The sequence below is a fragment of the Scylla paramamosain genome, chromosome 42 (genome assembly GCF_035594125.1).
Source record: "Scylla paramamosain isolate STU-SP2022 chromosome 42, ASM3559412v1, whole genome shotgun sequence".
Lineage (NCBI taxonomy): Eukaryota > Metazoa > Arthropoda > Malacostraca > Decapoda > Portunidae > Scylla > Scylla paramamosain.
In genome coordinates this window covers 95,714-109,387 of record NC_087192.1, presented here as the reverse complement: position 1 = coordinate 109,387, position 13,674 = coordinate 95,714, and the positions used below count along the sequence as shown (strand labels likewise).

At 37.1% G+C, this 13,674-nt stretch overlaps 1 protein-coding gene across 1 annotated transcript in view; it reads left to right on the top strand.

The window, feature by feature from the left end:
- The window catches only part of LOC135093241 (zinc finger RNA-binding protein-like), a 40,459-nt gene extending 28,341 nt beyond the window's left edge, over nucleotides 1-12,118 (top strand). Inside the window, 2 exon segments of the mRNA XM_063992259.1 lie at nucleotides 2,923-3,079; nucleotides 10,783-12,118. Of these exon segments, the coding sequence (XP_063848329.1) occupies nucleotides 2,923-3,079; nucleotides 10,783-10,856 (231 nt within the window). The 3' untranslated portion in view covers nucleotides 10,857-12,118.
- The last annotated feature ends 1,556 nt before the right edge of the window (nucleotides 12,119-13,674 follow it).

Here is a 13,674-nt window from a genome sequence, read left to right as displayed (position 1 = left end):
CTCTCTCTCTCTCTCTCTCTCTCTCTCTCTCTCTCTCTCTCTCTCTCTCTCTCTCTATATATATATATATATATATATATATATATATATATATATATATAACCTAAATTCTGCTGTATTTGGAAAGTGGCAGTTTTGCATAATATATGGAATAATTACATATGTACGATAACTTTACCAGAAGTACAATAATTTCCACCAGTTTAGTACGATAATATGACCAAAACAATCTGACAACGCTGGTGTGGACTGCGTCCAGCGCAGTCTTGTCTCGGCCGTTGTTGTGGCTCGGTGAGTGTTCTTGTGTCGGTCTCATTTTCGATCGTGTTTTTCAATTTGTCAGGGATGATTTTAAAATATTATTGATCAGTGATGGCTTGTGCTCAATCTTGATTATCATAGATGGTGTAAAATCACAGAAACATCGTATAAAATAGTTTTTTTTTTCTTTTCCCAGGTAGGCCTAGCAGTATTTTGCAAAATGGCACAAGAAGCAAAGACGGTTTCTGCATTGAAAGAACTCAATTTTTCAATTTTCAATTTATTGATCTGTTTGAACAAAACAGGAACAGGAGAATGGACTTCCTTTTCAAATAGCCTAAGCCACCACTAAGGAAGTCAAGCATTTACTGTTAGGATAAGACGTAAAGAATTAAATAATTATCTATCTATCTTTATAATCTATCAATCAATGGTATATTAAACAATAACAATAAAAGCATTTAAGATTTTATTTGTCTGAATGTGAGACAGCCCCCCCATCAGTAACAGTCACAAGCCGCCACTGAGTGGAATCTGTCACATATGGGGTGGAGGAGGCAGAAGTATTGAAAATAAGCCTAAGACAGAATATTGGAAGATAATGTAATGTTGTGGTGACTTATGTTCCCCCCTATTCCAACTCTTGGAGAGAGGATGAATATACAGTAAAATCCCTCTTATCCAGCATCAACGGGACCGCCGACATGCCGGATACTTGAATAGAAGTGAAATTATGTTCACAATCACTACCCTACACTCACGCATCTTACCATAACAAAGATCAGCTGATCTGATCAGCTGCTTAAGTGTAAGCACAACACGCTTCCTCTTTTCTACAACTTTAGGCATGATGAAGGCGTCAGGCGACAAACAGTGCACACGCGGGACTGAGTCACTGAGTAAACACAGTGCAGTGGGCCGCGGGTGGCGCAAAGCAGTGCGCTCTGGTGGCGAGGGGACAAAGTATGCCTCGCAAAAGCATGGGACATGCGGAAGAAAAACAAGAGACTGGAACTGTGGAACAATTATATAAGGAAGAGGAACGAATATGTGAAAACTCAGAGATGAACAGAAAAATTTTGAAAGGAATGTTGTGGAGAAATGTAAAGACCAACCAAAATTATTTTATAAATTCATTAATGGAAAATTAAAGAGTAGAGATGAAATAAGTTTGGTAAAAGCTGGAGAAGAGACAGTGGATGACCCAGAAGAGGTAGCTGAAGTGTTTAACAGATACTTCCACTCTGTGTTTACTAAGGAAAATGATTTCAGAGGTGAGAGGACAGCATTAGAAAAAGGGACTGATCTAAAGGAGATTAAAACATCAATAGATGAAGTAAAGAATATGTTGGAAGACCTGGATGTAAGGAAAGCAATGGGTCCTGATGGTGTCTCAAGTTCGATTTTACAACATAACCAACTGAAGAAGCTTGCAGTCAAGCACTCAGCAAGGTTTTACTAGCTGCTAATTGCATGTATCTGCAAAGCTGTGGATAGTAAAGCAATAAGAACAAAAAATTACCTGTAGCCAAATACATTCACAGAACATTTTTTTTATCAGTGTATATATAGGCATCATATATCTCTCATTGCCGCAATGTTACATCTCTAGCTGTCTTCTAGCACTATTTTCATGCTAACTGCTCTTCTGATCTTGCTAACTGCATGCCTGCCCTCCTCCTGTGGCCTCGCTGCACAAGACTTTCTTCTTTCTCTCACCCCTATTCTGTCCACCTCTCTAATGCAAGAGTTAACCATTATTCTCAATCATTCATCCCTTTCTCTTGTAAACTCTGGAACTCCCTGCCAGCTTCTGTATTTCCACCTTCCTATGACTTGAATTCCTTCAAGAGGGAGGTTTCAAGACACGTATCCTTCAATTTTTGACTACTGCTTTGGACCTTTTTATGGGACTGGCATCTTGGGTTTTCTCTCTCTCTCTCTCTCTCTCTCTCTCTCTCTCTCTCTCTCTCTCTCTCTCTCTCTCTCTCTCTCTCTCTCTCTCTCTCTCTCTCTCTCTCTCTCTCTCCCGGTGTCCCTCCTATACATATATATATATATATATATATATATATATATATATATATATATATATATATATATATATATATATACTTTCTGAGCTCTGGCTCAGAAAGTTGTTTAGAAATAAATTGGAACAATTATGACCATATAATGGATATGTGCCCTGTTTGTATTAGTAAAATCCATTGGTCTGTGGTTGATTGGGCCATAACATCTCATTATTGCAAGACCAATGACTGATTTTCACATCACAGATAAACATGTCTCTTGAACAAGAGTTCCTAGATACTTTTAGTATTAAGTGGAAATATCCTAAGAACATGTATATCTCCAAGATGCCCAAAATGAGTATCTCATTATTCTGACAGATCTTTAAGTTTAGTGCTACTTGCTGTTTGCCAACCCAGTCATCTAGAAGAAAAAGTATCACCTGTGTATGACACTTACAGAAATTGAATAATGGAGAACACCAACTCATATCTAAATTAGAAGTTTACTATTTATTTATAATGAAGCTATTTACAAGCACTATCAAGTTAAGGAGATTGCATTATTTTAATGTTTTATCATATTCACAGAAGGAGATTGCATTATTTTCAATGTTTTATCATATTCACAGCTTTGTTCTTTTTTCAGCATGCCCTGAGGTTGATTGCATTCCGTCAAATACACAAAGTGCTTGGAATGGATCCAATCCCCCCACCAAAATTCCAGCGAGGGGGCCGTTTCACTCGCAAGAGGAGACGTGACAACTCTACTGGCGAGGGTAATGACTCCGAGGGTGAGTTGGACGGTAGGCATTGACACTGTTTTGTTATAGGTTAGTAGTTCATTCATGTCTATTGTGTAGCTTGTAAGTTGCATCTGGTGGTAATTAGTATTTGATACAAATTATTTATTTAGTATGTGATTATTTGTTACACAGTCATTAACTTAATACAATGTCTTTAGATTCTCTATAACGCAGTATACAAATGGTACCTAATCAGGTGAATGGGAGATATCACGAATGGTCAAGTTTTTGGTGTTTGCTGGCTGGTTGAATTTGAAAGTTAGTCAATACATCATGGTACAGATTAGTCGTCTCAAAACACTATTATGATGTACCTCGTGATTTTCCGTGTTTTTATTCCTTCCAGTATAATTCTGTTGTTATTTATACTGGGTCATTTGTTGATAAGTACTTGAATTTTTACAACTACTCGTAACATGATTTTGTAGAGCAGAATATAGTTGTCTTGGTATATCAAACTCATTTTTAGAGTAATATAGCACATTACCTTAACACACATTTTACCAACCCTATTCAGAGGTTAATGCTTTGTGTAAAAAGTGCTGAGCATATTTTGCTCTGTTTTCTTTGTGAGAAAAAGGAAAATCTCCAGCCAAAACCAAGGGTGCTTTAATGCTATGTGCCCCTCAGCTTTGTCTTGCCATATCCAGTATGCCTTTTGACTTATAAAGCTTCTCAGGATGAGCATTCTCCATTTGCTTACTCTTGGTGTCTCCATGATGCTGAATAACATTTGATTTCTAAGTTATGAAAGTAAACTACTTTAGGGGGCATACATTCATGTCTTCTGGAAATCTGCTAGAAGAGAAATAATCATACTAACTTTGAGCATCATCTTTTAAGGAGCAAAATAAATTTTGCCCCAGGAATGCAGATAGTATAAATGACACAGTTAATCCTTTATATTGTTGATACATATTTTAAAAAGACTAGTTATTTTACTATTTCAGTAGGTGATAATAGAATGCCCAAAAAAATAAAATATCCAGTAGACCAACTTTTCTGTAAAATACAATATTTGGTGAATCTTGCAATTGCAACTTGAGTTTGTGATTTCTCCCATTGAACAAACTGGAAAATTACTAAATTAGCATGCATATTTGACACCATGTATTTTTAGATATGTATGCACTTTATATAGGACGGAGGGTGTTCGAGTTACAAGCAAGATATGTTTTAGAAGGCTGCTCGTAAGTTGTTTTGCTCCTAACTCATCATCAGAATTTTTCAGTACACTCAAAAAAGTATCATACGTTTTGCAAACAATGTAATGCTTACTTGATACTTGATATCATGAGAGAGAGAGAGAGAGAGAGAGAGAGAGAGAGAGAGAGAGAGAGAGAGAGAGAGAGAGAGAGAGCACCTTGCCTTATGGGTGATGTGATACTACTGAGTAGTATTCCTTCACCCAGGTGATGCTTGAGGCTTCTGCCAAACTACTGAGTAGTGACAGGCTTCAGGCTTTTGCCAAATGCAAGACTCAAATATGCTAGGCATACAACTTTCTCTCTCTCTCTCTCTCTCTCTCTCTCTCTCTCTCTCTCTCTCTCTCTCTCTCTCTCTCTCTCTCTCTCTCTCTCTCTCTCTCTCTCTCTCTCTCTCTCTCTCTCCTTGGGTTATACATGCCTTCATACATATAAGTTATTAAGATGGCTGGCTGAAAGTATAAGACAGGTATGTTTACTTATTCGTGGACTTGATGTAATGGGGCAGGCTTTCTACATCATGCAGCGTAACCCTCCTGTCTCTGTGCCTCTCAGAGGCTGACTGACAGAGGTCCGTAGGCTGTGGAATCTCAGGTCAGATCCACTGTGGTACAGTATTATAAGTTTTTAAGTTAAATTTTTATTTTAAACTAGCGTCCTAAAATAAATTGCTACATGGCCTGTTTCCTAGGGCAGTGGGCAGTCCTTTGCCATGTTGCTGCATTGCATGGATAGTGGCGAAGTGGTGTACTAAATAAATATGGCACGTAGTGCCAAATTTGAACTTTTGGTTAGCAAAGGGAACAATATTGAAAGCACAATTTCATATTGTGAGTAGACTGCTTGTATCTCTGAAGATTCATAACTCGTTACCTTGTGACTCGGACACCCGCTTTATAGTGATTAATATACATGTGAAATATGACATTATTTTATTTATATGATAGTAAAGTACAGTGGAATTTAATGAAGTTGATGCATTGCTGCACTGGATAATTTCCCTTCTCTCAGAAAACATTTTCTTCAGCCATTCATGGCTATACATAAGTATATACATATACACATATGTATCTATTAGGCAATTCAGTCCTTAAACTGGATTTTGCTTAACCCACGCGCTGCCGGCCACTTTTATCCTAAACCAACCTGTGCTGCCAGCCAATTTTGCATATTTTTTTTATGCTTTCAAAAAATCCTAAACCATGTAAAAATAATGAAAACACGAGAAAAAGTTGTCTTAGAAAGTAAAAAACAAAAAAAATCACCTGAGAAGTTGTCTGATGTTGGTGCGCATATGGGTGATGCTGATACTCATAGTGTGCTCAGTGCTATTGATTTTTGATCAACACCAGTATTCGTAAATGATGTTGTGTCACCTCGGTAATGGATTATTTGTTTATATATTACATATATCAACACTATCAATATGCATAGCCTATGCATAGGTAGGCTACTCGTATGATAGTAGTGGTTGGTACATTTTTACCGCACTGCCACATTGCTGACGAAGAGTAGGCTTCTTGAAATGCTTTTGCGTATATGGTTGTATATTTTCAGCTGTGTTTGCCATGAATACAGTTTTATCAAACACATATGAGTCACTTTAGTAATGCAAAAGCATGTGATATTCTTTGATGCATGGCACAATGCACAACCCTACATCACACTCAGTACACTGAAATCGTGAGTCAGTGCGCTTCCGAGGACGTCTGCTTGTATGGCTACATACATGACATCTCCTCTGTACATACCGTCCATTCTCATTTCTTGGTACACTCTCTGGGAAGTGACAAGCGGTGAGTCTAAGCGGGGAATCTGCTGAGCTTCTGTTCAGGGTTTGAGATGGTCTCTCCTTGCCGTATTTAGCAAAGAGTTCACGGCATACCTCCAGGGCAAACTCTTCCAGAGTGTCCTTTTTGCCTGTGACTTCCCTGTGTAGAATGTGAGCATTCAGGATGGAAACATCAAGCAAGTGGAAGAAGAGTTTTTTGTACCACTTTATGGATGGTCTTGCACAATCAATGCTACTTATCATGGCGTCAGATTGGTCAACGAGACGCATGTTGATATTATAATCAACTACACATTCAGGTTTCCAGACATGACGCCGATGTTCATCCTTCCAATCAATGGATTTTGTCCTCAGCACGACAGGCTTGTGTACAGTGGACAGCATATTCACCTCTCGTTTGTCCATCCAAGTGGTAGCAAGGATGTTGTTTTCCTTGAAAAAAATCACCTGCTTCCTCTCCATCTTTCCTACATGATGAAGCATGTGCTTCCGCATCTTCTTCACCGTCCCGCATATTCCTGTCTTGTGCTGGAATAGGTAACGTGCGAGTAGAGGACTGGTGTACCAATTGTCAAGGTACATGACATGACCACATCCCAAGTAAGGTTGAACCAGTCGCTTGACAACTGCCCCTGACACCCCCACTTCCCTGTCAAGGTCAGTCTCTGTTTGCCCGCCCACGTACAACATCATATCCTGTATGTACCCAGTCTTACAGTCACACATTACAAAAATTTTGAACCCAAATCTGTGACGTTTACTGGGAATATACTGCTTGAATGACAACTGACCCCTCCACAACACTAAGCTCTCATCAATGACAAGGTTTTTGTATGGATAGAAAAGCTGGGAAAATGTACTGCGAAGGTGGTCAAATAGAAGCCTAATTCTCCTCATTTTGTCTGTGCTTTCCCTCTGAACAGGATCATGTATGTCAGAGAAATGAAGACAGGAGAGAATGTATTGAAATCTATTTCGTGATAATACTTTCCCAAACATAGGGGTGAAGGTTAGAGGGTTTGTACACCAGTAACTAGCAATATTGGACTTTTTTTTTACTATTCCCATGAGAATTACAAGATCTATGAAGCAGATGAGTTCATTCAAATCAATATCTTGCCAGAACAACCTTGAATAGGGAGTTTGCACCTTGCCGCCACGTTTGAACCAAGAATACTTGTTGGTAAACAGTAAAATCTTGTTGAAGAGATCAATTGAGAAAATAGATGAGAAGAAATCTAGTCTGGTAGACAAGGCTGATAGTTCAGGAGCTTTGCATCCTGCAGCACTGGCATTCTGATATTCAGTAAGTGTGGGTACAAAATCATACCCATCTTCCCATACCCATTCTCCAATTTCACCTCTTTCTCCCTGTTCCTGTAGTGAAAGTGTGACTGGTGGTGAGGGTGGTGGTGGTGATGAGGTGGTAAGACTGGTGATGCCACGGCCTCCTGTGTTACAGGCTTGGGAGTCACGCTGTGTTGTTACACGGCGTTTGCTGGACTTTGATATTTTCTCTCCCTTTCTCTTACTTCTTCCACCTGCCATCGTTGTGCTCGAGGTAGAAGGCTGAACTGATGGTGTTGATGGAGTGAGGGTTGGTGGTGAATCATATGAAGTTGAAGGATGAGCAACAGCTGGGGTGACAGGGGAGATGCCACAGGATGTTTGTGGTAAGGGAGCGCATTGTTCATTCGCATCTGTTGCAGGTCTCATTTTGCTGTCACCAACAAAACCCTTTCCTTTCTTGTCAAGTGGGGTTCCAAGCCAACCCAATCCTGAAGGAAAGCCATCATCATCAAAAAGCAGCATTCGCTGTGCAGTGGCTGGCGTTGTGTTTGTGCCTGTACCTCTGTATGTATCATAACGCCTTTTTCTTGGTGAGGGAATCTCTTCCTCACTATCAGTGCTTTCACTAGTTATTTAGACAAATAAACATACTAGAATTTTTTTTAGATTGCCACTGTGAATATACAGTGGTGGCACTGAGCGCGGGTAAGCTAGATGCCATAAATTTATGGCGGTGGCACTGCGCGGGTTAAACACTGGTGTGGATTAATCATTGTTTAATGAAATATAATGAGTGTTGTCACATTTTGTTAATTGGACACATTTTTGGTTGAAGTAAGCATAAGGCTAGATGTACATGAGTAATTTTTTGTTGATATAGAAAAAGATGCCGTTTACAACAAAATGTGCATGGGTGACAGGGAGCCATTAAAGTCACCTGTTCACAGTGTTCCATTATAACACTTGTTTAATTTCTGAATTTGTTGTGGCCACTGAAGTTGCTTGTGTGCTTTTAAGTTTTACAAATTAGAGTAATAATGATGTGTAGGCATTCACTGATAGTGGTGTATTTTCAGGGATGGGCAGAATTGCCATACATTGGTATGGTACCATATATTGGTGATAAATATCAGTTGTTACTTTTGTACTGTTATTGGTATTGCTGAAAGCTTTTCTTCCAAATATATAAAAAAGAAACTGCATCAATACATAAAGTAAAAAGATAAACATAACATGAAGATTTCTTGTTTTTATTTCTAAAGGTGCTTGAGTGCCAAACCTTGCCAAATAAAAGGATAAGGGATTGTTGGCTACACAGCATATCTATTTCAACCTACACAAAATAATTCAAACAATCTTCCCCTACTCTTTGATCTGTTGTATCTACCATTATATTATGGTGTAGGAAAAAGTGCTATCATTTCCTGTATGTTTGTGCTTTGTTGTGGTATATAAACCATTAATTGATTAAAAGAAGCCATGTATCAGTAAGGCTCAGCTTTTGCCAAAAGTGCATGTAAGCAGAAGAATTATACACTACACCTATTTATATAATGTAAGAAAATTCAAGTTATTTTGCCATGGATAGTTGAGGGAAAGTTTTCTGACAACAGGAAATGTCAACCAGCACATCACTGTGCCAAATTAACTTCCACTTTACACAAGTGAGAGAGTCCTCGGAATGCAATGAACTACACTAAGGGTTGCTCTAAATGTGTAGTATGCTGTCAGGATAACTGACAACTATAATTGAGGAATAATACTAAGAAATAAGTATTTAAGTGCATTGATAGCCATAACATGACTTGTTCCAAAGTAATGTGAGTCTTCAGGCCTCACTTTGTAACCTGATAAAATTACATAACCATCAATAATTAACATAGTTTGTGGTGATATTTAGTGTACCATTTAAATAAGGGTAAATTCTGAAACTGGAGCTCTCAAAGATTCCATAACTTGTGTATGTTAGTAATGTTTTTTCCTTCCAATCCCCAGTCCTGCTTTCTGTCTTTCCTTTCTCTCTTCCACCCCCACTCTTGAAAATATGAATAAACTGCATTTATTTATTCATTTATTTTATTTATTTAATAGTTTTTTTTTTTTTTTTTTTTTTTTTTTTTTTTTTTTTTTTTTTTTTTTTTGAGACAGTTGCAATGCTATGCCACCACTAGATATATTTTTCATCTCAGAATGTCTGTTATGATACGGTATACATAAATTTATGACAATCAAAGTTGTACTAGTAAAAATCTCCCACGACAACCAATATTTGCACTTGCTGAAATTTTGCAACAGTTAAAATAGTTTAAAATGTATTATATAATGAAGTTCTCTCAGGTAATTTGATAGAGAAAGAAAGATCTTTTATTTGTTGGATATAAACTTCTAAAAAAATATTGAAATTTTTTTTAATAAGTACTCAGAAAATAAAGAGAATTAATCCCTTGTTTGAGTTGATTTTCATGTGCTATAAGTCATATGAGAGCATGGTGGTTCAGGTTGTAGCATGTCTTGTTTGCATGTTCCAGTTTACTGTTAGGATTTTTCAAAATTATTTTTCCATTCTTCTGCCAGTGAAGGCACAAGCAGGTACAACTCAGTGCTAATTCCAAACTTAGATTATTAGGGAGGGCTGCATCAGGAAGGGTATTTGACAAAGAAAGTTAACCCTCACTGGTGGTGGTTTTTTCCTGTACAGCTTTTCCAAAGCAGATACAGTGGCAAAATGATAGTTGGTCACACAAATGATCACATGATCACATTGAGATGCACTGACTATAGAAATCAAATCAAGCATGTTGGTAATAACAATCACATCAATAGTTCTGCTTTAATGAGAGCATAATTTTAGAGTGGTTAGCAAAAAGTTCAAAATAATATGGCTAACTCAAGGTTGATATTCTAGCCAGGAAGAAAGACTGCTCAGCCACTTACTGCAGTCACTACCAACACCCTCATCCTCTTGCTCTACTTTTTGTGATGCTTCTCCAAGTTTTGTTGTCTTTTCATTTTGCATTTGTTTTCTTATGAGGATATTCAGAAAAGTTCTTGAAAATATTACCAAGGAGTTTCACTATCACTCACTGCTGCTTCATTTCCATCAAGATTTGCCACTTTCCTAACCTTGCAACATTTGTATAAATGTCCTTTAATTCTTTTGTAGGTTCCATTTAGCTCCTGGTTTCCTTTCTGTAGCTAAGCTAGTGGTGGTGATATGATACTCGGCTTAGGTGATGGCTTATTTCAACCATGGTTACATTTTTTTTTACATTCCTGACTTAATTGTTGATGAGAGTTCAACATGTCAGATATGCTGAGGTGCACTCTGTCAAATATCCTGACACACACACTCAGCTTTTTAGAATATGAGAATTGATAATTATGTGTCAGTGTATTTGAAAATTCCTTTATTTTAGGTGGTGATGGGAAAAAGGACAAGAAAGAAGATGGAGAAGACTCCAAGATGGACACAGACAAAGAAAGCAAGTAAACCCATTCTTGGTGCTGGTGTTGTTAAGTGTGAAGGTATTCTAAGGCACGTTGTCATAATTTAGAGTTGAATTTTGTTGATGAAATTCAGTAGATATATGGAAATATTTAATAGTTGTGCTAGGTTAAATGCTGATGCATTATTGAAATGACTAAATTGTGATGCTTATTTTTGTAACTTTCTTCTATTGCAAGTGTGTTAGAGAATCCATGCCAAATTTAAGGTTAATGGGCATTAGTCTTGCTCATGAAAATTTATGATTTAAATTTTGAAACCATGCAAAGTTTTTGTTTGTCATTGTCATAAACTATTTCAAAAAGTATTTTTTTATCCTGTAAGTAGGTAGATTTGTGTGACATTAGGAAAGTACACACACAAATGTGTGTGTGTGTAATACACACTGGTATTGACATTGCACATGTGTATGCACACACACACACACACACACACACACACACACACACACACACACACACATGCTCATAAGTAAGTGAGCGTTTATAAATATAATTTTACTTGTAAATTGCATGCATATGCTGACATACAAAGCAATTATCATTATAGTTATTCATTATACATTTCTTTTGGAAGCATTATGGAAGGCCTAATATTATATAATGAAAAAGCAATGTTACCTCAATTGCATGTAGTTACATTTTACAGGTTTTAAATATTTGTGTCCTGAGGTTTTTCCTTCAGTCCTGCCATTAATGTTTTCTTTTTAAGTAGGATAAGTCTGAAGGGGTTTCCATTTCCCATCCTGTTCATGTTACTAAAAACTAGTCCCCTCAATCACAGTCATATTACCTCAGTATCTTTTCAGAACAACATGCTATCAAACAAAATTATATTCTCAGAGGTTGTATATTAGGCTGCAAAGAAATTATAGTTTTTGAAGTTGTTACTCATGACTAAAGAGTTGGCAGTATTACAAAGCATTACGAAAATTATGCAGAAGCAACATCATACATTTGTTGTTGGTTATTTTATCTGTAGCTTGTTAGTTAGAATTTGAATGGTTATCAAATACAGCTTTTAGATTTTTTTATATAGTGGCAAATCATCAGCTTATGGTAGTAAAATTTTACTTGAGTAATCAACAAGCGTAAATAAAATAGCACTTAAAATTTTCCCAGCATAATTTATGTCAGTATATTCAGGAAAAGGTGGATATTTGGTTTCTGTGCGTCAATTTTATGAAATATCCCTGCGTTGTAGGTTTCTGCATCTTGTGTCACGTAGACTACAATAAAAAGATATAGTGTATGCTTTGTTATTGACCTGAAGCTTCATTAACAAATTGTGCTAATTAGTCTAGAATTGCAGTTGAATAACCACTGAGCTATATGTGGGTGTCTGAGGAAATATTAAAAAAAAAAAACTGTTAATGAAGTTTTCAGTTAATGGTAACTGAGTTCTTGTAAGAAAAGATCTCGGTAAAATATAGTTTAAAATTGTGAGTATTCTTAAGTGCATTGATGTTTGTTAATGATGAAGTAACAAAGAAAAATCTGTAGATAAATGTGAAGGCAGTTAAATTCTATGGTAAATAAGGACTACAAATTGATAGCATTGTATGTTAGACAAGAATGGAAGTATTTGAGTGTGTATATGTAAATTCAACTTGGGAGCCTGTGTGTGTGAGAATAAGAGAAGAAAGTTTGATTTTGGGTAAGTGGATGCATGAAAAAAAAAAAAAAAACCTATGTTAGCCACATCATGCTAGCTTTATGTGCAGTCTCCACAAAAAAAGACATGATGTGTCCCTCATGCTATGCTGTGATTTATTTTAAATTTTTTGAGAAGTGGGGTCCCAGGACAGCCACATGGACTTTGGTCTGATGAATCTGGTGGTGGCTACCAATAAAGCAGAAAATTTTTAATAAAAAAATATATGAGGCTCTTCCTGCTTTTCTCTTGTTCTGTGGGAATAGAAGAGTTCCTAACCCCTCACTGTTGTAGTACATCACAGTAGTCTTTAATAACAACATAGAATATGCACAGGGACTTTAACCCTATTTATAAAGGGCCAATGAAGTCAGTCTTTACTACTAGATGCCAGCTTACTAAGTTGCATGTGCTAAGTATATGCTGAAGTGAGGCAAATGATGAGACTCAATTTTGAGATATCACTTGCATCAGCCAGCAATTCAGACATTCTTAGGCAGGTGTTCAAACCAAAATTCAACGTGTTGGCATTAAGGTCAGTTCTTTTATAGAAATGTTTAGAAAAAAAGTGCAGAAATAAAGGGATCAGACTTGGTGCAGTAGTGTGGGAAAGCACACAACTCAAGATTACTCAGTCAGTAGGCAAAGCAAGCCTTACCTGCTCTGCCTTCCCTCATCTGCAAAGCAAGACCCACTCTCCCTCTAGTACTCTACACCAGAGATATTGCTCTTGTATTCCTTTTGGCTCAAGTTTTTTGAGTGAGAGTCTTTAAGGTAATGATAAAAGCCTTGCCTCACCCTCTGGCATTCACAAGATAGAATGGATAGTGGAAGAAAAACTTAGCAGAAGAGCAGCATAATCTGGGAAAAAAATACATGTCAGCTTATGCATTCTTCCATAATTTTGATACAAAAAATGTTTGAAATAGTTGGAGAAAATAATAATATTACTGTTATAAGTCGGCAAACTGATGACCCTATAGTTTGAGCATTTTGCTGACTGGTAGGAAAGGTATGGTACTGTTAGAGAAGGAACAGAAAATGTCATCCAAGAGGAAAATGGAGGTTTTAAAAAAGGGAAGAGGTTGTGTAGACCAGATTTTGCAGTTATGCATTTGTACGAAGTTATTTTAGGGAAAGGGAAGGAAGT